This window comes from Aethalodelphis obliquidens, unplaced genomic scaffold (assembly GCF_003676395.1).
Source record: "Aethalodelphis obliquidens isolate GAN/ISIS:26980383/991018 unplaced genomic scaffold, ASM367639v1 scaffold20, whole genome shotgun sequence".
NCBI lineage: Eukaryota > Metazoa > Chordata > Mammalia > Artiodactyla > Delphinidae > Aethalodelphis > Aethalodelphis obliquidens.
In genome coordinates this window covers 23,677,331-23,703,103 of record NW_020837964.1, presented here as the reverse complement: position 1 = coordinate 23,703,103, position 25,773 = coordinate 23,677,331, and the positions used below count along the sequence as shown (strand labels likewise).

General features: G+C 37.1%; 1 protein-coding gene across 1 annotated transcript in view; it reads right to left on the bottom strand.

Moving 5' to 3' along the window:
- CDH8 (cadherin 8) overlaps positions 1-25,773 on the bottom strand; it is a 386,699-nt gene that overhangs the window by 230,640 nt on the left and 130,286 nt on the right. The window contains exon 3 of the mRNA XM_027119709.1: positions 23,762-24,056. Within this exon, the coding sequence (XP_026975510.1) occupies positions 23,762-24,056 (295 nt within the window). The remainder of the gene's footprint in view (positions 1-23,761; positions 24,057-25,773) is intronic.

Sequence of the window (25,773 nt, the reverse complement as noted above, 5' to 3'; positions counted from 1 at the left end):
CTAGACAGAAAAGAGAATTTCCTTCAGGATAGAATTTATATTTCAGAGTAGAGAGACTGTGAGGCAAGCCAGCTATTTTTGTTGTCGTTCCAGACTCTACACATTTTTCTCTTTGATTTGGAAAGAAAGTAGCATTTTCTCTCCAACTTAAGACAGTATATATTACACAAATCCACAGACAAACACACATATACCGCAACACATAGAAATGAGAGAATTAAGAGAAAGGGAATGCGTGTGTGTGAGAGAGAGGGAGAGAGAGAATACATTTGTGCAAGAGCGATAAAATATTAAAGACTTTTGCTCCTTTCAAGGGTTAACAGAAATATTTTTGGAAATTGCATTCACCTGCAATTCATAAACAGTAAGTTACAAACTAAGAAGAAAGGAGACTAGAATCACACTGTTACAAGGTTGTTGGGTTTTTTTTTTTTGGTCACAGGTGAAAAAATTACATGTAAACAAAAACATGCATCAGGGCTTGCTGTGTGCAAATCATTCATGCAAACACCATGCCAAACATGTGTGAGCAAAGGTCCTGCCTTCACAGAGCTGGCCATCTAGTCATATGTTAGACAAATGTGAACTTCTCTTTGGATACTTATTCTGCTTATCAGTGATGGATGGAAGACTGACAAATGATTTCCGTTTTCTCTCCCTAGGGAAGGTATTCTGAAAAACATGGCTCAAGGAGCACCTTGAATAAGTGATGCCTAAGTTGAAGAAGGGTTTCAGTCTTCCTCCCCTCGTTTAAGGTATTCTAACATCACTATGAAGGCTTTAGTCTGGGGATAATAAGAAGTTGAATAAAGCCATACCTTAAAAGCATTTGTGATTTTGATAACAATATATAGATAGTAAATAACAATGGTATGCTTCATCTGGAGGTACAGAACCATGTTTTAGTTAAAGTGTTTGTGGGTAAGAATGAAGAGAGTCACTGCATATTTGCTGAGACTCTTAGCCAATTGCTTTACTGCATTTTCTTTATACAAAACAAAAACACCTGCCTGTTAGATTTGTGCGGACATAAAGTCAGATGAAATTGCACAGCGCAGTGTTGGCTCAGAATAGTAGCAATGATAATGATAATGATGTTGATAATGAGGATGCTAATGGTATTGATTTACTGAGCACCTACAATGTGCAAGACACTAGCCCAGGTATTTTGTATGTGCTATTATTTTTATTTCTTAGTTAACAGTTATTGAATGCCTATTAAGTGTCATTGCTGCAGGTACATCAAACTTACTGTTTAAGTACATTACTGTTTCCTAAATAACAGTAAAGGAATACCATTCTAAAAATAATAAATTGGATGTGCAGGGGAGAGACATAATATATCCAAATTTGCATGTTTAATGAGGGGTCTCCATGATCCACAGATTTCACTCTACATTGAGTATCTCATGTTATATATTAAATCCTATTTTATAACAGGCTATCTAAGTTACCACCTGAAGATTTTCATCCTTATATCTGAATAAGATTAGTGTATTCACCCCCATGACCTGTGTAAGTTTCTAAAGCCACTGAAAAATAAAAGACGATACAGAGAATCTCATATTTCATTGTCTAAATCCTACACAAATGAGTTTCCTCAAAAATAAAGAAGACTATTAAATTGTTATTCCCAGGGTTTTCATGATGCTCTTACCTCTGATGACCAAAAATTAAAAGGTAATAATGAATACATTAACTTCATTTATATTGAATTATCAAGGGAAAGAATGTTACTGTTTTAGGAGGAATTTATTTTAAATACGAGGGAGTAACTTGAGCAGCAAAAGGGAAAAGGAAAGATGAAGGAGGCCATGAGCATTTTTTCACTTAAACTGGACTTTCCTCATTTCTACATCAGTTTGGTTTGTGTAGGGAGACTGAAGACACAATATCATCTAAAAGAAATTCCCTCTTTATCACATTTCAGGATCAGTTGCCTTGTCAATCTGAGAGGCAGTACAGAGCTTGATGATAACATTCCAACACCAGAATGCCTCATGTTTTTTATAAGACATTGAAGTTTATTTCACCATTTTTTGAGTGCTATCAGTTGCACCAGATACTCGTCATCATTCTCCCAAACTGTCCTGTGCCTCCATCATTGCTGAACCTCTCCCAGTCTCTTCCACTGCACCGCTCAGGACCACCGATCATGAAACAGCAACTCTCTATGCCCCTAATCTCATTGCACCAAGGTCTTTTGTCTGTTTCCCTAACTGCCATTGAAATCTTCTGAGAGAACACTGCACGTTATTTCAGCCCTACCTCCCTTTTGTTTATTTTTTTAAAAATTTTAATGGAGTTTAGTTGACTTACAATGTGTTAGTTTCAGGTGTACAGCAAAGTGAATCAGTTATACATATACATATACACACTCTTTTTTAGATTCTTTTCCCATATAGGTCATTACAGAGTATTGAGTAGAGCTCCCTGTGCTATACAGTAGGTTCTTACTAGTTATCTACTTTATATATAGTAGTGTGTATATGTCAATCCCAATCTCCCAATTTATCCCTCCCCCTCCTTACTCCTCCTTACTCCTCCTTACTTATGGTTATAAGTTTGTTTTCTACATTTGTAACTTTCTTCCTTTTGTTTAATACATATTTTCTGAGATACTGTATGTTTGGCCCTGTGATGGGCCCTGGAGGAGAGCAATGAACAATGGAAGCACATGTTCCACCAACTTAAGGGAGCTTATTACAGCCAAGCACAGAGAGCTCCACAGGGAATTAATCAATCAATGATCATTTGTATGAAGGAAAAGACAGAATGATATGAAGTCTTTAACAGACTTGGAGAAAGTGATGATAATCTGCGACTGGAAGGATGAATAGGAATTAGAGTCTTCTGGGCAAAATCAATGGCATGTGTGGAGACTCTGAGGCCTTCATACTTGAAGGACAAAAAACAGGTCTGTAAGGCAGAGAGTAAAGCTAGAAAATATAGGGGTGTTGGCATGGTTACATTGTGCAGAACATTATCAGTCATGTTATAAATTTTGATCTATATCTGAAAAGCAATGGAGAAACACTGAAGTTCGGTAAGTAGGAACATGTCATAATCAGAGGATGCATTAGAACAGGGCAGTAGTGAATCAAACAACCAGTATGGAGGCTAGGCAGAAGTCCAAGTGAATTCTAGTTTCTTGAAGTAGGATGGTGAGAGAAGGCACAGTGGTCGAAAAGTAGAAGGTGACCCTTATTTACTGTAAAATGACTCAGATCCACCTACATTTATTTCTCAGAGCAACAGGAAAGCACCCGAGTATTGGGCTGGCCAAAAAGTTCATTTGTTTTTTTGGCTGCAAGATGGCTCTAGTCACGCTTAGTTGTCTTTAACTTCATTTGAAACTATTTTGTCAGACTGTATTGTGACAGCTGTCATATCAGTGTGCATTTTAAAAAAACTTATCAAAATTGGTGAATTTGTGTGTAGCCATTTTAAAATTAAGATGGAAGAAAAAAGCAACATTTTTGGCATATTATGCTTCCGTATTTCAAGAAAGGTTAAAACGCAACTGAAACGCAAAAAAAGATTTGGGCAGTGTATGGAGAAGGTGCTGTGACCGATCAAACATGTCAAAGGTGGTTTGTGAAGTTTCGTGCTGGAGATTTCTCGCTGGATGATGCTGCACGGTCGGGTAGACCAGTTGAAGTTGATAGTGATCAAATTGAGACATTAACTGAGAACAATCAGTGTTATACCATGTGGGAGGATAGCTGACATGCTCAAAATATCCAAATCAAGAGGTGAAAACCATTTGCACCAGCTTGGTTATGTTCATCGCTCTGATGTTTGGTTTCCACATAAGTTAAGCGAAAAAACCTTATTGACCGTATTTCTGCAGGCGATTCTCTACTTAAACATAATGAAAACGTTCTGTTTTTAAAACAAATTGTGGTGGGCAATGAAAAGTGGATACTGTACAATAATGTGGAACGGAAGAGATCGTGGGGCAAGCGAAATGAACCACCACCAACCACACCAGAGGCCAGTCTTCACTCAAAGGAGGTGATGTTGTTCATATGGTGGGATTGGAAGGGAGTCCTCTATCATGAGATCCTTCCGGAAAATGAAACGATTAATTCCAACAAGTACTGCTCCCAATTAGACCAACTAAAAGCACTCGACAAAAAGCATCCGGAATTAGTCAACAGAAAATGCATAATCTTCCATCAGGATAACCAAGACCACGTTTCTTTGATGACCAGGAAAAAACTGTTACAGCATACAACCCTGGTGGCACAGTGGTTAAGAATCCACCTGACAATGCAGGGGGCACGGGTTCAAGCCCTGGTTGGGGAAGATCCCACGTGCCGCGGAGCAAGTAAGCCTGTGCACCACAACTACTGAGCCTGCACTCTAGAGCCTGCGAGCCACAACTACAGAAGCCCGTGTGCCACAACTACTGAAGCCCGCGTGCCTAGAGCCCGTGCTCTGCAACAAGAGAGGCCACCGCAAGGAGAAGCCTGCGCACCGAAACAGAGTAGTCCCCACTCGCCACAACTAGAGAAAGCCTGCGTGCAGCAACGAAGACCCAATGCAGCCAAAAATAAATAAATAAATTTATAAAAAAGAAAAAAAAAACTGTTACAGCTTGGCTGGGAAGTTCTGATTCGTCCGCCATATTCACCAAACATTACACCTTCGGATTTCCATTTATTTCAGTCTTTACAAAATTCTCTCAATAGAAAATATTGCAATTCCCTGGAAGACTGTAAAAGGCACCTGGAACAGTTCTTTGCTCAAAAAGATAAAAAGTTTTGGGAGGATGGAATTATGAAGTTGCCTGAAAAATGGCAGAAGCTGTGGAACAAAACGGTGAATACTTTGTTCGATAAAGTTCTTGGTGAAAATGAAAAATGTGTCTTTACTTAAAAACCGAAAGAACTTTTTGGCCAATCCAGTATGTGTGGTAAGGGAATGCCATGCTCAAAACCATGTTTTGGAAATATCACTCTTGCTACTATAGAACCAGATTGGAGGAGATCAATAATAAATACGACCGGGAACTTGCTTCTAACCAATAAAATACAGCAAAGGTGACTGGGTGTATATGGTTGTGTGGATGTGATGAGTTTATCTGAGATTGTAATGTCTACCACGCCGAGACTGTCTCTTGCTGGCTGTGAAGAAGCAAGTTTCCACATTCTGAGCTGCCATTTGGAAAATCTATGTAGCAAGAAGTGGAGGGTGCCCACCAGACACAGGTAGCAAAGAAACAGAGCCCCTCAAGGATCTGAATGCTGGCAACAACCATGAGATCTTGGAATTGAGGTCTTGCTTATCAAGCCTCAGATGAGACCTCAGCCCCTGCTGAAACTTTGATTAAAGCCTTGTGAGGTTCTAAAGCCAGAGGATCCACAGGCCTCCTGGATATGTCCTGACCCACAGGAACCATGAGATAGAGAGTGTGTTGTTAAAAGCCATGAAATTTGTGGTAATAGTGTTACACAGCAATAACTAATAGATGCATTCAGTTTTGAATGTGCTTGTTGTTAACCAAGGTGCCTCAATCTCACATTTACGCGTCACATGGACAGTCTGAGCTGTAGGCCTGGAACTCAGAGAAAAGCTCAGAAATAAGATGCTAATTTTGGAGGGTGAATTTAGAAAATAATAAAAGACGGGGGAGGGTCATAGGAACAAAGGGTAAGGATCTCGTCTGAAGTAAAGCTAATGGAATAACCAATTATTTGTTTTGGACAGATTAACTTAATTCTGAAAATGTATCATAAACAAAAATATCAGAGACAAAGACTCAACTTTATGTACATGCTCAGAGAATTCAGAAGCAGCATGCTGACTGAGAAAGGAAGTCCGGGTAACCTTTCTAACACACAGCTATGCCTCAAAGCCTGGGCAAAACTGACACTTTTTGAAATATTGCATGTCAGGCAGAGTATTTTTTCCTTTCATATAATTTTCCTTTTCAAACCCCTCTTAAAAGAAGAAACTCAGATTGAGAGGGGTAAATTCCCTCCTCATGGTCATTCAGTAGTTAGGATAAGATCCACAATTCAAACAGTCTGGCTTCAAAGCTCGAGCTTTTATCTTTGAGCATTTCAAGAAAGCATTAAATCAGACACAAAGAAGCACATTTTTATACTCTTTACACCGTCCTAAGCCTAACCTTGAATCCCACATTCTAAGAATCCCCCACTCTGTAGAACTTAAAGAGCTACGGATATATCTAAAAAGTCAGGGAAATCTTAGCATTAGTCAGGCATATCTTTTCTGTTCAAAGCAAATGCCAAGTCTGATGTGTTCGAATACCCCTTCAAAATCTAACATTGCCCTTGTCCCTGCAGCTGGGGGTAAGGGAGCTTCAAAATGGCCTTTATCGCCATTGCTGATAGCACAGCAATAACTCACTTTCATCACAACACTTTGAAATATCTTCAGATCAAAGGTGTTTTACTTGATGGACATAATGCAAAAGCTCCCATCCAATATTTAAAACAATTACACACCTTTAAATTCATCCACCTGCTTGCTCATTTGAATACGACACTAATTGCTTATACACACCGGATTCCTTAGGCCTAGGAAAGGAGAGATGATGCTGACATATTTTCCATTGTGCAAGAATCAATCCTTAAGCTATTAAGCAGAGCCCACACAGTCCTGCTCATACAGCCTCTGCTCTGCTCACAGGACTTGACTTCTGAGCAGGGGATTCCATGGGCCTCGTTCTCGTCACTTCCAAAGATCTTAAGAAACAGCAGCAGGTCCCCTGAGTCATGAGGAAACATGAAATTTTAATTGATACCCTGCCATGCAAATCTTAGGCAAGCCAAGTTCCCAGGGGTATCTCTTGGTACCCCTCGGCCGCCTAGGTAATCATGGTTTCTGCTATGACAGTTTTTCCACATCTTTCACAAGCCTCAAGAAAGCAGGTTATCTTCCCTGACAGACTATGTGCCCCTTGAAGGCATGTGTCTTGGTGTGGCATTTACCAAAACGTGAACTTGCATTTTACATAACATGTTCACTTTCCAAAATATGGCACTCTAGGTAGACAAAGAATCAGCATCAATTAATTTCAAATCCATAGCAACAGATGTGGTATATCCATTTCATTCTCCCTTTAACCATTCAGATTATACTGAAGACATTCAGTTTTATGCCAGTATATGTTTAACACCTTTGTAATATTTTCCAAAATCCCTTTATATAGTAAGGAATACCAGGCTTGGGGATAAGAGCCTTTGGCAGGCAACAGTGTCTATACAAAAATTAATGACTTTTATATGTTTATATATATATCTCACATTATACTTATCTAATAGTATGTATATTTTTCATGATATTTATCTAATATATTTATCTGACACTTATCTTCTCTATTTATGGCAAGTGATACAGGATGTAGGATGAAGTTTTTTTTTAATGACAATTTATATAAATAAAATTATCATAGTTTTCTCTAACATGACAGTTCCATGTAGGCTAATGGCATATTTGAAACTGGACAATAATCCTGGAGGTGCATTTCTAAGGGCTAAAGACGGGTTCGTTGCTGTAAGGAAACTAGTGGGAATTTGCTCCAAGCCCTGCTGACTCCAGAGAATGTACTCTTCACCACTGGGTCTTTCTCTCTGCAAACACTGCTTTGATCTCTGTGACCTCACTGTCTATAAATGCAGGTGCTCACTACATGTCTGTTAAATGATTTGATGAAAACCTTGGAGAAAATAGAGGCATGGAGGTTGAAACAAAAAGATGAAATAAAGTGGCAGAGGCAGAACAGTAGTTTTGTTTTCTTTGGAATGAATGTAGCTTTAATTAGCGAATTTCTGTTAGGAATAAGGTGGGATTTTTTTCAGGTAGATGGGATACTTAAACTTCCCACAGGTGCGGATTTACCACTGGCAGAACTAACCCTGGCCTTGACATGGAAGTTCCCCCTTAGCTGCCTTGAGCTTGGCACACAATGAAAGGTCACCCCAAATAACATACCTAATATTAAAGTCAGCCTCCAGCTTTTCCAGAATACAAACGAAAAGAGGGGACGAGGGGAGAGGAATCAAAAGGATAAGTAAATATAAAAATCAATATATTCGGGCTTCCCTGGTGGCGCAGTGGTTGAGAATCTGCCTGCTAATGCAGGGGACACGGGTTTGAGTCCTGGTCTGGGAGGACCCCACATGTCACGGAGCGGCTGGGCCCATGAGCCACAACTACTGAGCCTGCGCATCTGGAGCCTGTGCTCCGCAACAAGAGAGGCCATGATAGTGAGAGGCCCGCACACCGCGATGAAGAGTGGCCCCGCTTGCCACAACTAGAGAAAGCCCTCGCACAGAAACGAAGACCCAACACAGCAAAAGTAAAAATAAACAAAACAAAACAGAATACCCTGTGGAATATCTTTGCATCATTTAAAAAAAAAATCAATATATTCACTGGTTCATTCACCAATCTTTGTAAACTTGGTAGACCTGGTTTCAAGCTTGGGTGTTGAGAGAAACCAGACTCAAAAGCAAAAGCAGTGTGTGAGTCCAGCTGCATAAAGCACAAAGCAGGCAAAACTTCTCTATGCTTATAGAAGTGAGGATATTGGGAGGAAGCACAAAAAATGAATCTTGCATGCTGGGAACTCTTCTGATTTTTTATCTGGGTGCTGATTACACGTCTGTTGGGTCTGTGAGCTTGTGCTCTTATAGTATATGCATTTTACTGTGAGGCTATTACACTTCAATGCATAACTTAAAAATATGTATGGGGACAAGAAAAGGCCAAAATGTAGAAAAGCCTGAACAGAAATAAGAATTGCTGTCTACGCTTATGAAAAAGTCTAACTTAGCCATGCCTTTAATGCTACATCAAGCAGTGGCGACAATGCCAGATTCACATCACATGGTCTTATTTCCGTTGCTGTGTGGTCCCCGAAAAGGCCCTCACAGTGCACTTGTGTCTTGTTGACTGGAGCTATGAGACACTATAAGAGTAGCTCTTAAGATGGATATTGGCACTTCTCCTTTCATTTAACTTTGACATTGTAACTTGTTACCTATACACAAATGAATGGGGAATGTTTGATATTATTTCATTGTCACCAAATGGTATCAGTGGCCTAATAATTACACAGGAATAGCAATACAAAAAAAAAAATACTGGGGTGATTATCATTATTCAGATGATGCTGTCAAGGTGAGAAAAAGACAATAAAGACATGCTCAGGAATGAATTTTGCCCTTTGTTTTCTGTCTTGATCATCTAGTTTTTCTTTTAATACTAATTAAAATTAATACTAATTTTAGAAAAGAACAAAGCACAGAAGACTGTAGGTTATCTTACATCCATTAATAGGATCTGAGAACATAAATGGATGGAAGAGTGACACTGCATCCAGCATGAAGAGTCTTTTTTTCAGACTAAACTCAGAATATTCCTTCTCTCAATGTCTCTTTCTCTCCCAGTTCAAGGAGATGCATGGCCATTTTACAAGCCAGGCAGAGGGATATCTCATATCCCACTCTGGTTCTAACTTTCCCAAGGATTTAAATTTCAGTTCATTGCTTTTATATGGGCAGCAGTCAATGGCAGTAAAAGAAAAAAGAAAGAAAAAACCCTCTTATTATATTATGAAGATACTCACGACACATTATTAATATCCATCCATACAATGCCTTGCCCTGAAGAGCCAGGATCTTTTATAAGGAAGACACAAAAGTGATAGTGTATTCTCTAGGTTCGTATAATGAGAAAACTGCACACCGAGTGAGCATAAATATTTATCATTTTATACACTGTTTACATAGCCAAGAAGAAAGACGCTTCTATAGCTACTCTGATAGACCAGAATTTCTTTGAATAATTCCTTTTCACTGGCACCCATAGCATCCAGCAGACAATTTTATATTTCTTAGGAAATTTTTGTTTCTAGGAAATATAGTATCGCCCCACCTGGTCTTTTTGAGTCATATATGGAGAGATGAAAGTATCATGGAAACCAGAGATGGGAACTGAGATTCAGTGTGTTTCTAGGACCAGAGACTAAGAAATCCAACATGTGAAACATAGTTTTTCTGTTTCTCTAATATATATCATGAAAGGATGATGTCTACCTGATGGCTCCTAAGTTCACATATTTTTACACTGAGCTGCCTGGAAAAATACTATTTCAGTATTTTCTCAGTCCCCATGGCAAATGCCTGGGATTGAGGTCATTGAACTAGATTGGTGAAATGTCTACCTGTGTTTGAAAACAGAAGCAACACTTCACAGACTGGCTGGTGGTTATCCACACTGCCAACGGGGAGATGGACCGTGACTAGAGAATAAACACAGCGTGAGTATAGCTGACATTAGGTGGGTGTTCACTACAGCCTCGAAAAAGGAACGTTCTCCATAGTTGGTTGTTGACTACAAGATGCTCACTCCTGTATTCTTTTTTTTTTTTTTTTTTGCATAAACTTTCAAAAAGCAGAAATAGGCAGAGTAGCAATGGTAGAGACAACTTGGTGAACAGTGTCCATAAACACATATTCAAAGACTAGAAACAGGAGGACCCATTTTGACAGAAGAAAGGAAAGATAAAAAAATCCTCTGGGCAGCATTTCCTAAAGGCATGGAGGTCTGACAGCATATTAAGATAATTCCTATTTACAGTGTGATCACTGTAACTCATACAAGTATATCTGTTCATCTCTATATTAACTAATTGCTTCCTACTCTAGGTTTTCTACCATAGTTTTTGCCTGCTAACAAACGAGGGATATCGTTACAGTGTTTTACAGATTACTCATAGGGCTTTCTGGTAAATATTTTGGTTAAATCAATTAAAATTTCTTATAAAACTAAATATATTCTTACTGAGTGATACATCAGGTATACTCCTAGGTATTTCAACTGAATTGAAAACTTATTTCTAAACAAAAACCTGAACAGGAATGTTTTCATAGTAGCTTTACGTATAATCACACAAAACTGGAAGTAATCAAAATATACTTCAATAGATGAAAGGATAAACAAACTATGGTAACCCCCATACAATGGAATACTATTTAGTGTTTAAAAGAAATGAACTGTCAAGCCATACAAAAATTTGAATGAATCTTAAATGCATATTGCTAAGTAAAAGGTCTATATACTATTTTAGGATATTTTAGAAGAGACAAAGTTATAAATTCAGTAGACAGATCAGTGGATACTAGGGGTTTAGGGAATGAGGAATTTAACAGGTAAAGCTCAAGGGGTTCTTTTTCAGGTTGTAAAACTATTCCATCTGATACTGTAATGATGGACATGTGGCACAATGGACTTATCAAAACCATTAGAACTAACTTTACAGCACAAGTAAAACTGAATACATGCAAATGTTTTAAAAATTAGGATGTGAGGTTTCCCAAGATGGACTGCAAACAGTGACAAAATAATATAACTATATTACCATTGTATTTGTAAAACTTAAGTATATATATATATACATACCTCCACATGTATTTGTCCTCACTCTATCATCTGAGAGGGCCTAGAATCAAAGATAACCCAGCAGCAGCTAGTATACCTAGCACTCAGATCTTGGCTTCTAATACACCAATAAAAAGAAACAGGGCTCCTTAGAGGTATAGCTAATTCTAGAAGCTAGGCAATAAATATACAAGATGAACCTGAAGCATCATGCACTGTAGGAAGGTAAGAATGTATATAAGTGCTAAAAAGCAAGCAAAAAATAATGGACGTATGTGGAAGGGACACAGGTGACAACTAAAAGAGCTCCCAATGGCCAAAGCTGGAAAAAAAAAATAGGCAGGAAAATAAAGTTGCATTGGATTATAACAGAAAGTATAAAATAACCCTTGAGTACTATTGATTAAATAAAAGAAAGAAGGGAAGGAAGGAAGGAAGGAAGGGAGGGAGGGAGGAAGGATGGAAGGAGGGAAGGACAATCACCTATGCACAAGAAATCCACATGAGTAATGTAGATGACTATGTATGGGGGAAGCATGACTTCCCACTCTTTAAGAATGTGCTGCACATAGTGACTTCCTTCTAAAAGGTACAGTGTAGAAAGCAGAACAAAAGAGTAACTTTACAGGAGAGAAACCTGACAAACTTAATACCTCAGCCAGGTGATCAAGGTTCACATCAACAGGGGTAAATCCTATTGATAGTATGTATTGATATAATGTGACGAAATGGCAGTCCTCCTCCCCAATATTCTACCCCATGAGACAAATCTCAAATGAGGGAAATTCTACAAAAGTACCTGACCAGTACTCACCACAATTGTTAAAATGCAGTGTCAAGGGCTTCCCTGGTGGCACAGTGGTTGAGAATCTGCCTGCTAATGCAGGGGACACGGGTTCGAGCCCTGGTCTGGGAGGATCCCACACGCCGCGGAGCAACTAAGCCTGTGAGCCACAACTACTGAGCCTGTGCATCTGGAGCCTGTGCTCCGCAACAAGAGAGTCCGCGATAGTGAGAGGCCCACGCACCGCGATGAAGAGTGGCCCCCGCTTGCCACAACTAGAGAAAGCCCTCGCACAGAAACGAAGATCCAACACAGCAAAAATAAATTAATTAATTAATAAACTCCTACCCGCAAACATCTTCTTAAAAAACAAAAAATGCAGTGTCAATATTGGTTCATTAATTTTAACAAAGTACCATACTAATGTAAGATGTTAATAATAGTGAAATGTGGGTATGAGGTATATGGGGACTCTGTATAATTTCAAACCTTTCAATAAATCTAAAACTATACTAAAATAAAAAGTTTATTTAAAACCAAAAGAAGTTCCACACTTAAGCATATGATTTTCTATTTTTTAAAAAATTCCATAGCTGGGAACAGATGTTCACTCCATATGTATCCAGAGATATGACCCTAAGTCAAGGCTGATACAGGGACACAATAGCTCTAGAAGAAAGAACACTGATACCCCATTTAATAAGTCTCTGACTTTGGATTCTGACCCTAGTGCATCCTAAATTAAGTCAATCTGGCCACACAAACTGCATTAGTGTGCCAGGGTTGCCGTAACAAAATACCACAGCCTAGGTGATTTACACAACGGAAGTTGATTTTTGTACAGTTCTGGAGGCTAGAAGTTGAAGATCAAAGTGCTGGCAGGGTTGGTTTCTCCTGAGGTCTCTCCTTGGCTTGCAGATGGCCACTGTCTTACTGCCTTGTCACACAGTTGTCCTTCTGTTCATATGTGCCCCTGGTGTCTCTCTGTGTGTCCAGATTCTTTCTTCTTGTAAGGACACCAGTTAGATTGGATTAGCCCCTGCCCATATGTCCTCACTTAACCTTAATTACCTCTTCAAGGACCCTACCTCCAAAAACAATCTCATTCGTAGGTTCTGGGGGTTAGAGCTTCAGCATATTAATTTTGTCGAACAGAATGCAGCCCATAACACAAATACATTTCTGTTTATTTTTTTTCAGTAAAAATATGATAATAACATGTAACCTATAAGACATATAATTCTTATGTAATATATGATGTGCAATGATAATACTTGACATATATAATGTTCTTTTCTAAAAAATCTATACAGTGTTTTCCATAGTGCCTACCCTACAATAGAAACTAAATAAAGTATATCTGCCATGGCTTTGTTCTCTATCAGTTTAGCTAAACTGGGATTACATTTCTAGAATTCCCTTCCCTGTATTGTCCTGGTTAGGTTTGGCATGCGATTTTGAAGGCAGAAGTGAAGAAGACAGACAAAATACTAGTGTAGGATATCAGGCACTAGGGCAGCACACGTCTGACTCAGCAGATTCTCAAGCTCACCATGCTGGCACAGAGCAGAATCCCGCTCACAGCTCCTTCAGCAACCATAAGAGGTGCTCCTTCAGAATGTCCAAGTCCCGGGCCAGGTCCATGCACAGCCATGTGACAAAGGGCACCAGCTTCTCCTGAAGGTTATCTGCCACGTGGAAAATTGAGGTAGGAGAGCCAGGTACAGGCTCCTTTTGGATTCCAGCATATTCCTGGTCTCTTCCACTTCACTTCCAGCTTTCCTTCCCATCACCCGATGCAGAGACAAGAGCTCTTCTATCAGCTCTATTGTTGTATATGGTCTAACCCCTACAATAACTCCTCCGTTACTCTGTGGACTGTTAGCGGTTCTGCATGTCTGACGGGAGCTCTTATTTTTACCCATGATAAGACCTTGAGTACATTTTAAGCTTGTGTGCGTCAGTTTTCTCTTTTTAAAAAGAAGAATAATAAAATTCACTTCATAAGGTTGTTGTTGCAATTAAATGAATGTACCTGAATAGTGTGTTTGGCGTAAAACAAACTTTTTAAACGTTAATCTCTATGTAGTCATAAAACAATTATTCATTGTGCTAACCTTAAATGAATAACATTGCTTTGGATTTCAAAAGAAACACATATAGGCATTTCAACACCTATTCCAGAGACCCTTATTTGATGAATTCCCCCTCTCCTACCCCCATGTATTTCTTGAACTCAAACCACTCTTGTGGCTTGCAAAGATTCATAAATGGCAGATAATGAGATCCGAAAAGTCTGACATGGTTATAAAGAGAAGACTCCTTGGTGTAATGCTCCCTGACAAAAAAAAAAAAAAGAATAAAATCATCTTCAACAGTGGCACAAATATGGTTATACTGACTTTAAACTCTTCCAGCACAGACACAAGGAATAAAACCTTGTTCCGTTAGAACTGGAGACGCGTCTGAGACAATCCATATGTTCTCACTTAGAGCCTCATGATGTAACAAGCTTTTGTCTTTTTTTTTTTTTTTAGGATATCTAATTATAATATCAAATACACACACATGTAAACACATACACACTTAAATTTCTTTCCTCCATATATCTACATACTTATCTTTATCCTCAGTTCGTTTAACAGCTTGTATATCTTCTCTACCATCTTTTATCTACAGGCATACTCCATTTTATTACACTTCACTTTATCACCCTTCACAGATACTGCATTTTTCACAAATTGAAGGTACGTGGCAACCCTGCATTGTCAGATGACGGTTAGCATTTTTTAGTAATATTTTAAAATTAAGGTATGTACATATTTTAAACATAATGCTATTGCACATTTAGTAAAATACAAAATAGCATAAACATAACTTTTATTTGCACTGGGAAACCAAAACATTTGTGTGACTTGCTTTATTGTGGTGGTCTAGAACCCAACTGGCAATATCTCTGAGGCATGCCTGTATTGATCTATTTGCCTATCTATGCATGTAACTATCTTGCCATTTAAATTTCATCATATTTTTCTCTATGTAACATTACTAATAAGGAGAATAGGAAAAATGGCACATATCTCACACAACTGTGATTGCTATATAACCAAAGAATAAAAGCAATTTGGGTCTAAAACTCAAATGGCAATTTTCCAAGTCCAATGAATCCAGGAAGTACAACTATTATGTCCATCATGCACAAATATCAAAATTAAAGAAATAACGTTAATACACACATAAAGACTCTAGGAACCCCTACCAGCTCTGAGAGTCAAGGAGGGCATGACAGACACCAAAAATATATTGACAAATGTGTCCCACATTCATTTTCAGCCAAGATTTCAGGATTTCACAAATGCATGTTTCAGAGCTGCCCTGACATGCAGTGGATTCATTTCTCTGACAGGCGAATGTGGGCAAAGGCTGAACTCTATGTGCTTTTTCTCTCTAGCCCCTTTTAATTCATGATTTCCTGAAATGGCTATATAACAAAAACTTGTAACCCTGTGGGTACTGATGCTAATTCACAGAGCTCTAGACACAAGCATGGCTTGAATAACTTAAGAATGATTTGCCCTCTTGCATCTAGAGTCAATAAATGTGTTGAATCCTAAAATATTAATTCTTAGGTGAGGACAAAGAGAAAGACAACAGGATCATGGAATTGTCTAGATAGTATTCCCCCTTTGTTTCTCAACTTTCCATCTGCAATCAATGTTTTTGTTAAGTGTTTTGATTTTCCTTAGAAATGCAGGTTTACTGATATGAGAATACTTTTCAGTATTTCAAGTACAGAAGATCACTTGAATAGAAAGCAGTAGATGTCTTATCTTTTCAGAAAGGTTCACGGTAGACCTGGAGTATTATTCGCCATAGGAACTCTCTCTGACAACAGGCTAGTTGGTGTAATTTCCAGAGAGGTTATCCAATGTATCCAGAAATAGGAAGAATCAAAATGTAAGTGAGTAGAAGACATATTTCTGAAGAACTTAAAGAGACACTAGGATAATCAAATTGAGCTTAATGTCATAATCAAATTGTTAATCAAATTGAGTTTAATTCTAATGAGTGATCACAGGGATAAAATGGAGGGAAAAAGTAAGAGGGAAAGAAACAGAATGTTAGCCTTAGCTACTGTTATGAATAGGCTTAGAAACCATTGTTTAATCGGTACATTGATGGAATGACCTGGTTTAAAGGCACAGGTTGAGACATATAGTCAATGTTGCTTCTTCACTTAGATACTGTTAATGCTGAGTCAATGCTTTAATTTTAATCTTCTAGAACACCAATTCAAATTATGAGATACTCATGAATGGGAGATACAGGTCTCTAAATTAATCCTATTCCACACGGAGTGACCCTGTTCACCAGTGGGGATGGAGTTAGGGGCAGAGTGTTAAATTTGTTTTCAATAGGTTCAAATTTAAGGTACTTATGTAACTTATTGAAATATATTTTTGTAATATTCTATTATATAGGACAAAAGTGACACCAACACTACAACTTGTAAAATCAAATGAGGTATTTCATCACATTCTCTCGTGATTTATACAATTCTGAAAAATTTTTATTGGCTAATGATCGAGAATTCATATTCTAGAAAGAATTCAAAGATTTCTAGTATTTATATGAAATTCCTAAGTCGACAGACCAAATCTACAAGAAGAGATCACTGAAAACACCTAGTTTATGTTGGCCATGAAACCCCAAAACAAGAGTGGGTCTGAAGCTCCTGAGCCAGTCCTATAATGAGTAGTTCTAGAATTTTAACTATTTTCAAAGTGAATGAAAGTTGGATTTATATATACATGTGTATACATATATATATGTGGGTATACATATATATATATATATATATATTTTTTTTTTTGGCCACACCACGAGGCTTACAGGATCTTAGTTCCCCAACCAGGGGTCGAACCTGGCCTCCGGCAGTGAAGACACAAAGTCCGAATCACTGGACCACCAGGGAATTCCCCTCTATATACTTTTAATAACTTCCCTAAGCTATCCTACCTGCATTCATGTATTTTTATGGGTTGATATTTAGCCCAAAGAACATTAAAATTAAAAACATCAGGTATATGAGTTGACCTAAAACTAGTAAGAATCCCATTAGGGACAATACAATCAATTAATTATATTATTGCATTATCACCTAGTTGATTAATAAAATATCATCTTATAATTTAGAGAGTAAAGAAGAGTAAGCATTAAAGCAAAATTTGATGGAAGGAGTTTTCTCATCACAGAAGGCATTCAAATAAACCTTGTTTATATCCCCATCATTATACCCCAAAGTTGTTCTGAGCCATAATGCAGAAATAACATAATGGCTCTTGGAAGGCTAATTTGTTTTAGGTACCTCTCACAGTTAACTGCCAATAATTTTCCCATTTGGATACTCCAGTAATTTCTAAGCCATAGATCATTTAGGGAGACCTTTGGGAACCACTAAAATCCACATATCAGAAATCACTGCTTCACAGATACAAGATTCATCTATTACACCAACTGTCTACGTATTCCTAATGGAGGTTACCTTCCTTATGCAGAACAGAAACTACACAATCCTCACCCCATCTTAGAGTTTTGGAACCACAGCTGTTACAGGCATTCATCTCAGGTAGAGAAGCTGGATTTCTTTTTAAAGTGTTTATTTCAATCCTCATGATTTCCCGCCCATGTTTTCCTAAAGAATTTCAATTTTGTTCATCAGCCCGAATCAAATAAGACAAAAAAGATAATCAAATCCATCAAGATATGTTTTTCCCTTTCTCACTTTGCATCTCTCCTTTGAAATAGAGAAATTCTGCCAAATCCTTTTAAAATCTAGCTGAGAGAGAGGAAGAAAGCCACAACCTCTAAATTATAAAGAAGATGTATGTTAGGTTTAAGACAATTTGTCAGTATGAACATTCTTTGATCTTTTAAGCTTCTGTGACATAAACTGTTTCTTTAATAATAACAAAATATGAAAATGAATCTCTTTATCAGTTGGGGAATCTTCTTTATATGGGATGAAAATACGTATTGGGCAGTGACAAGAATAACAAGCTAATCCATGTAAGCTATAGTCATCATGGTTTTTACTTTGCTCTTTAGAAATTGCAAATTTGACTATTTAGTTGCGTGCTAAATTAACACGTGACCTAACATAGATTCAAAACTCTCTTCTCATTAGACATGTGTTTGTAAAGCTTTTATAGTATTAAATTATGCACTTCTGCAAGATACTTTTTAAAAATAGTTTCTGGAATTTCCAAAAGGGCCTATAATATGCATTTATCAAATTCCGGCATATTAATACTTTAAAGACTCTGAAGTATGAAAAGCATTTCACTTTTTTAAATTCAGTGTTTATCAATTAAATTTGATTTGATTTGTTTCAGTAGATCTATTTTGAGCACAGATTGGAAGATGTTGCCATAGGTCTATTGTATAATAACAAACAATTGATATATACAGGAGAATAAAAGTAGAGAGTATTATATAGTTGCTGCCTCCATTCCTGACTGTCTGCCTGTCACCTGAACACTTCATTCCGAAAGGCATTAGGCATGTCTGGGCGAGGTAAGAATCCATGGAAAGGCAGGAAGGTGGAGGGACAGTGGAACAGCAGATAAACATTTGTTTCAGGGAGTCAGGGGATGGGCAGAGGGAGCAAATGGAAATCACTTACTATGGCAGTGAGGGATGATCCAAATAACAAATATATTGAGTGTAAAGACACAGGGTTCTCACTGTTGGAGAAAAAGAAACAATTAGAATGAACCCTGTGGTGTTGCTTTAGAGTTGGAGGTACTGAGGTAATGCATGTGGGGTCCTGGATTTGATCCTTTCACTATAAAAAGACTTTACTGGGACAAATGGAGACATGTGACTGAGGTCTGTGCATCCAATAGCAATGGTGTATCACTATTAATTTCCTAATTTTGATGGCTGTATTGTGCTTGTGTAGAGAAAACACCCATGTGGCAAAGACTGACTGGGTTATCTCATGGTAATGGGGCATCATCGCAGCAATGTACTCATTTATAGTTCAGGAAAAATACATTTGGACTACAAATGCAACTTTTCTCTAAGATTAAATTTATTCCAAATTAAAGATAATGAACAACACAAAAGAAATAGAATGTATTTTATATGGGCCTTCCTCCAAAAGAGGATTTGAAGACTTTTACCATAAAAGAACAAAATTACAAAGAAAAGACATACTACTAATGGTAAGAGAAGACAGGAGAGTGAGAATGACACATAGAAGGGACAACACAAACTGTTTTCAAATGCTGGCATTTTCCTTTTGGCTGAGTTACTGTTTCAAGTAGAGTAAGTTCACTTGCATACTGTGTACTGACAGCCTCGACCTCTTCAGTTATGAGCCTTTGGAAAGCAGTGAGACTTGCCTTTCCAAAATATATTTTACTAAGTAATCTCTTGACCTTCTGATTTTTTGATTAATATTTTTTGATGGAGAGTGCATTCTTTTTTTGCATTCACTACCAGGAAATCCAAAGTCAATCCCGGTTACTCTCTGTAGTTTTTATCTTTAACATATTAACAGCACTTCAGCCCCAGTTAGTCACCACATGGCTCTCAATTAATTGTATTGTGATTTGAATTTCTATGTGATGTATTGTTCTTACATTTTTAATGTGCTTATATTCCTATTTAAACACTGTGTAATACTTCACCCAAACTTCTCTTTGTCCAACTCCTGTCTCAGCTCCTCAATTTAATTTGCAAAGTATGCTGACCTCAAGAGCTCTTCCACCTTGGAAAAATAGTAACTATTATAAATAGGCAGCAGAACCATAGGGCATATATAAACAAAATTCTCTAGAGATATTATCAAAAATTAGTACAGCATATTGGTTAAACCCATGGGAGGAAGAGCCAGATGTCTGAATTTAAATCCGTTCTCCCACTTAATATCTGGGTTTGGATTAGCTATTATTTCCCCTATTTTTTCTGATTAAAAATAAAGAGAAATAGAGAAGTTAACACCGGTACTAATGTAGGATTGTTGTGAATATTGCAAGCATTTAACACAGCTTTGGGGATATAGCAACTTTTTAATACATATTGATCATCATGAGAATAGCCTTGAATCTCAAAGAAAACCACCAGTGCTGTGTTTTATATAACTGTGTCCTCAACAATGCAATCATGCCCACCAGCTTAAGCCCTCCTTGGCTTTCTGATCCTTTTATTCCCATCTTCACTAATATGCCCTTTTGAATAAAATAGGCTTCATTCCAACATGTACAACTGCGAAACATGAAGTTAAGGCTTGTCGAGCAATTTTTCATTGACCAAGGCATTCATATCCTATACGCAATTTATTGCATCATACTAGCAGAAGTAGCTTGAAAATGGATGTTTGTAAAGAAACTAATATCAGTTGAGCACCAACTCTATGCTATGCCAAGTTATTGAAATATAATCATTGAATTTTTCCAAACATACTTTCTTAGGTAGGGATGCTTGTGCACCCTACACAGACAGAGAAGGTGAGGCTTAGATGGGTCATGTCACGAACACAAGTAGAAAATCTGCAGTCAAATAATCTGAGATTCTACTTCGAAGCTAAATACAACGTTCATTTTACCTGAACCCAGGTGTGGACACACAATCAGGGTTAAGTATCCCTCACTCTAATATCCAGTAGCCAAAAAAAAATATCTATTTAAAGTGTCTGGAACTTAATAAGTGTAGGCACATTTTCACTGAAAAACCAACTTCAACGATGCTAGTTTGGGATCCACAGTAAAAACCAGACAAGCTTGCACATCACTCTTTATGTGGTATTGCTATAAAAGTGAATTCTCATCAAGTTCTGAAATTCACAGTAGAATATAAAAGAGCTCTGTCTACAGCTTCCAAATATGATATTTCTAAAATAATTTGGCTGCCATTTGGGCAAATATATATGTGTGTTTTGTCCTGACAGCTTGTCAACTGGCAGACGGTTCTTGAATATCACATTCATTTCAATGTAATATTGGTAAATTTCTCAATTAGAATTTTACTTTTCACTTTCTGCACAATGAAATCCCCCAGTCCTTGCTGGCATTCTTCAGGGTGTACAGGTGCAGGTGTTGGCATTTCTGCAGTAGCAAAGGAAGAAAAATGAAAGAAGGAAGGAGGGGAGGGAAGAGACAGGCTGGGAGAGAACAGTGGTAATGGGGAGAGAAAGGAGATAGGAGCCGACCTTCATCCTGATATTCACCTTCATGGAAATGAAGGGAATAATTCACACTTGACAATAAAATAGTGCAGTTGCCTCTGCCTCTCTTTAACCAGAGAGGCTGGAGTCAAACAGAAACCAGACACCTCTGTATAATCGATACAGAGAAAAGGTCCAAAGGTACGATGGGAAATCGATTAATAAAAATCATTTTTAAAACCACGACAACCAATTATTGAACACTTATTTACTTCATGGCACACCCTGACTTTGTATTTTATCACGCAGTTCTCAAACAATGAAAGCGAGATGGCAATTGTTATCTTTGCATTGTAGCTAAGGAAAACAAGAAACAGTTTAACCTCCTTGAACTTCAAAGTCAACCAGATAATAAGGGATAGAACCAGGATTCAAGATTTCATCCACCTAACTTCAAAACCCACACTTTCAACTGCAGCATATTCCATGTGGTTTTTAGAAGAGATGTCACAAGCTAAGCATTTTTAAAAATAACTGTGTAAAGTTAGTGTAGATTATTTCTTTTAGTTGCTACACTCTTATCAAGAAAAATACTTTAGATAGAGGAAAAATGCATAGGTGCACATACACATTGCATTATGTAGCTAATAATATCTTTAAATTCTTTGTCTTAGCTGAAATTGACCTTGAAGTTTGCAGACGTTTGGGGGCTTTTTTTCCTCAACATACTTATCAGGCACATAACTCACACACACAGGAATGGAAGCCTCTGACACATTTACAATAAATAGATATCGACTTGGCCATTAAGATGTAGAAATCATAATAATGAGGCAAAAATAGCAGCTTTCCTGTTCTTCATTCATTAGCAATTAAGATTAAGTGTTCTGTATGTATTACAGCTGGTAATAGCCCTTTAAAACCATCTTACACAAACCTGAATGAAAAGATGGATTAGGCAAGTTCTCTGCCCTAAATAAGTTGATCAAATAAGAGGAAAATAAAAAGAGAGAAAATAATATATAGTATTTCTTAGTCCCTATTTACATGTCAGAATTTAAAAGAAGTACAAACATGAATGTGTTTTTGCTTGTTTGTGGGTTTCTTCCTGTGGTAATAGTGATGGTAGAGAGAGAAATTCCTGCTAGAAAGACTTAGAAGTTTCCCTAGAAAAAGTGTCATTTCAGCCAGCCATAGGAGTGATTTGATATTGATAAGAAGGAAAAAATAAATAATAATAGGATTCCTCACAAAAGAGATAGAAAAGGGGAGTCTTGGCAGGAGAAATACATGGGTAAAATGTGAAGACCTGAGGTCAGTTCTGATTTGCTGCTGTAATGGGTGTATCTACCGAAGTTATACTGTGGGTTAAGAAAGAAGAGATCAAATGAAGCCAAACGATTTACCTAATTTTGGCCTTCAATTTATATCTCCACTTGTGTTGTTTTATTTATCACATCTTGTTCACCTGCTGTTCATTTATGTGATTTTGCTGCATAGCATGTATCCTTATAGGCTGTCTTAAATGCAATTTGAAACAAACTAGGGTATCCCTTACATCCACTGCACACTTAGGAATGACTTTAGTGATCTTAATCCCCTGGATTTTGGATCCTACCTACTACTTTTGTCAGACCAGGAAGAGCTCTAAAATACCTTTTATTCTAGTATAAAGTCTGGGGTCAGGGATTTCCTTTATCGAGGCCAGAGTATGGGGATAAAACAAATCCAAAAAGGGGAGGAAAAAGTAGAAAATCATGTTTTGAAATATATTCTGTTCTGTAAAGTATAATGAATATTTCAATGGCTCAGAAAAAGTGGGAGTGAGTCCTTGGTGATAGCAATGCTCCTTTAAAAAGTTCGGTTAAAGTACGATGCCCACAGCTCAGAAGCCTCTGGTAACTGTGATTTCCTAATTCACTCTAGACGCGACCCACCAGCTCAATCCAATATCTGGCTGACTACAGACCTAGACGGTTTTCTGTTTCTCTGTGTGCTGCATCTGCATGTGAATATATACAAACAAATAATTAAACATCAAGAAAATATCAATAGGATTAGTCTGGCATGTTGGAACAAATCTTGATAAATCCGCCTCAGTAACAATACTCGAACTACAGTCTATGAGAGGAATACAAATTCAGCCTATTGAAGTACTGTCGTGTAAGGAGAGATATTTTAATAAAACGGCTTCGTCAGTTCCTATTACTAAGGGACTAAAGCTATTGAGCTGTGGAACTGAGGCCAAAAAAGGGGATTTGGAAATGCAAATTAGAGATAAGACAGTAATAAATGTCTTTTATTCAGCCACACACTATCCCTGATGCCAGGAGCTATTTTAAAGATGATTCTTAATAGTTCTGTGAAATTGGAAGCGTACATACCCAAAATGGACATCTCTGGCACGGTAGCATGATAGGGTCCATTGAGAAACTCTGGTGCGTTGTCGTTGATGTCTTGAACTTTGATAATAAATTCAGAGGGAGGCTCAAGAGGCTTATTTGTCTCCCAGTCCACTGCCTGAGCTGTTAGGGTGTACTCAGCTTTTTCCTCGCGGTCAAGTCTTTTTATAGCATGGATATCTCCTGTTATGTCATTTATTTGAAAGATAGTCCCAGCTCCATCGCCTGATAGGATATATTTGATTTTTTTGCTCCCAGGATCCAGGTCTGTATGTAACTAAAACGAAAAGGGACATTGGTTAGTGATGTGGCAATTTGCAAAGTATGTTTTACTACCTCATGTTTCAATATAAAGTTGTTTCTTTCTACATTGATTGTAACTTCATCAATGTCTGCTAACAGTAGCTGTACAAAGAGTCTATGCAACTGAATGCATATCAAGTAAAATATAATGAAATTCAGACAAATATGTTTGAACACTTTAAAAATATACTCTGGCCTGTTCAGTATAAACTGATACGCATTTACAATGATAAAAAGATTGAGAAGAAAACACTAAAATAAATGTATTCTTTCCATTTATTCATACATTTACTGTTCAGTATAAACTGATATGCATTTACAATGATAAAAAGACCAGGAGAAAATACAAAAATACATGTATGCTTTTTAATTTGTTAATACATTTATTTAAAGTTATTATTATTAGTTATCTTTTATGGGTTACTATCTGTGTGCCAAGAGCTATATGAATCACTTCTCATATGATAATCCCCGTAATTCTTCCAAAAGTCACTGAGTTAGAATATATCATATGAAACATGAGAAAAGGGAAGTTTGACAAGGCATATTATAACATCTTCAAGGTTTCCTTTTGATGGAATCAAGTGTAGTAGACCTAAAATTCAACTCAGATCTGGCTGCTCTATTCATAAAAACAGAAATAATTCTAATAATCTGATATATATTAAGATCTTATGTTTATGTAAGGCTTTTTTTTCCCCTTTGATTTACACAATTCTTCTGGTCCAGGAAAATTATTCCCATTTCACAAAGATGACTGAGGCCAGATTATGGGAGCACATTTTCCAGAAATGGGACTTCTTAGAGAAATGAAAACTTCGCAGCAGGGATGCAGATCCACCTTAGATCATGGCAACAAATATTTATTGAACACCTACTCTGCCTCAAACATTTTAGTAGGTACTGGGGAAAACAGAATCCCTGGCTTTCAAATTTTCACCGTTTATTCCTTAGAGGGAGACTCCTGATACAGGGTGCTTCTTTTTTATACTATGTTGACTCCTGTTAAAAAAACTAAAATAAAACAAGAATATATATATTTTTAGTTTGCATTTTTAAAAGGAAAATTAACTGAATTATATTTGCAAAATACTGCTCAAATGTACATATTTTCAGCTTAATCCAGTTACTTAAATGCCAGTATAGTTATAGTTCTTGCATCAGGAGATTTCAAACACTTGCTCCTTAAAAAATATACATATGTATATATTGAAAAAAAAGTCTTGTGCAAAGAAACTCCTAGAAGCTCAAAAGACATTGCATTCTCTTGGGATCACTTTCATTCAGTGATTGCGTTCTTTGCCAATTTAAATTGTATTTAGTGCCTCAATAAATGAAAAGATTTTTTTAAAGACATAAAAACAGCAACAAAGAATCCAAATGCATCTAGATCTCCTATTTTACTTTTGAATACTTTAAAAAGCTAAAGCATAAGATTACATCAAATACTTACTGAATCTCAAAATGTATCCCTTTCATTTATTGTATTGAACTTATTAACAAGAGCAAATATTGAAATGCCACTTTATCTTAATGAATGTAGGATTATAATTCATTAATATGATATTAATCCTAATTTATGACCATTTTAATTTATGTGCATTTTAACATTTCCATTAGCATTTTTATTAAAAAAGAAAATTTTGAATAAAATATGATTCATGGACGTTTCCATTCATATACAGGCATCA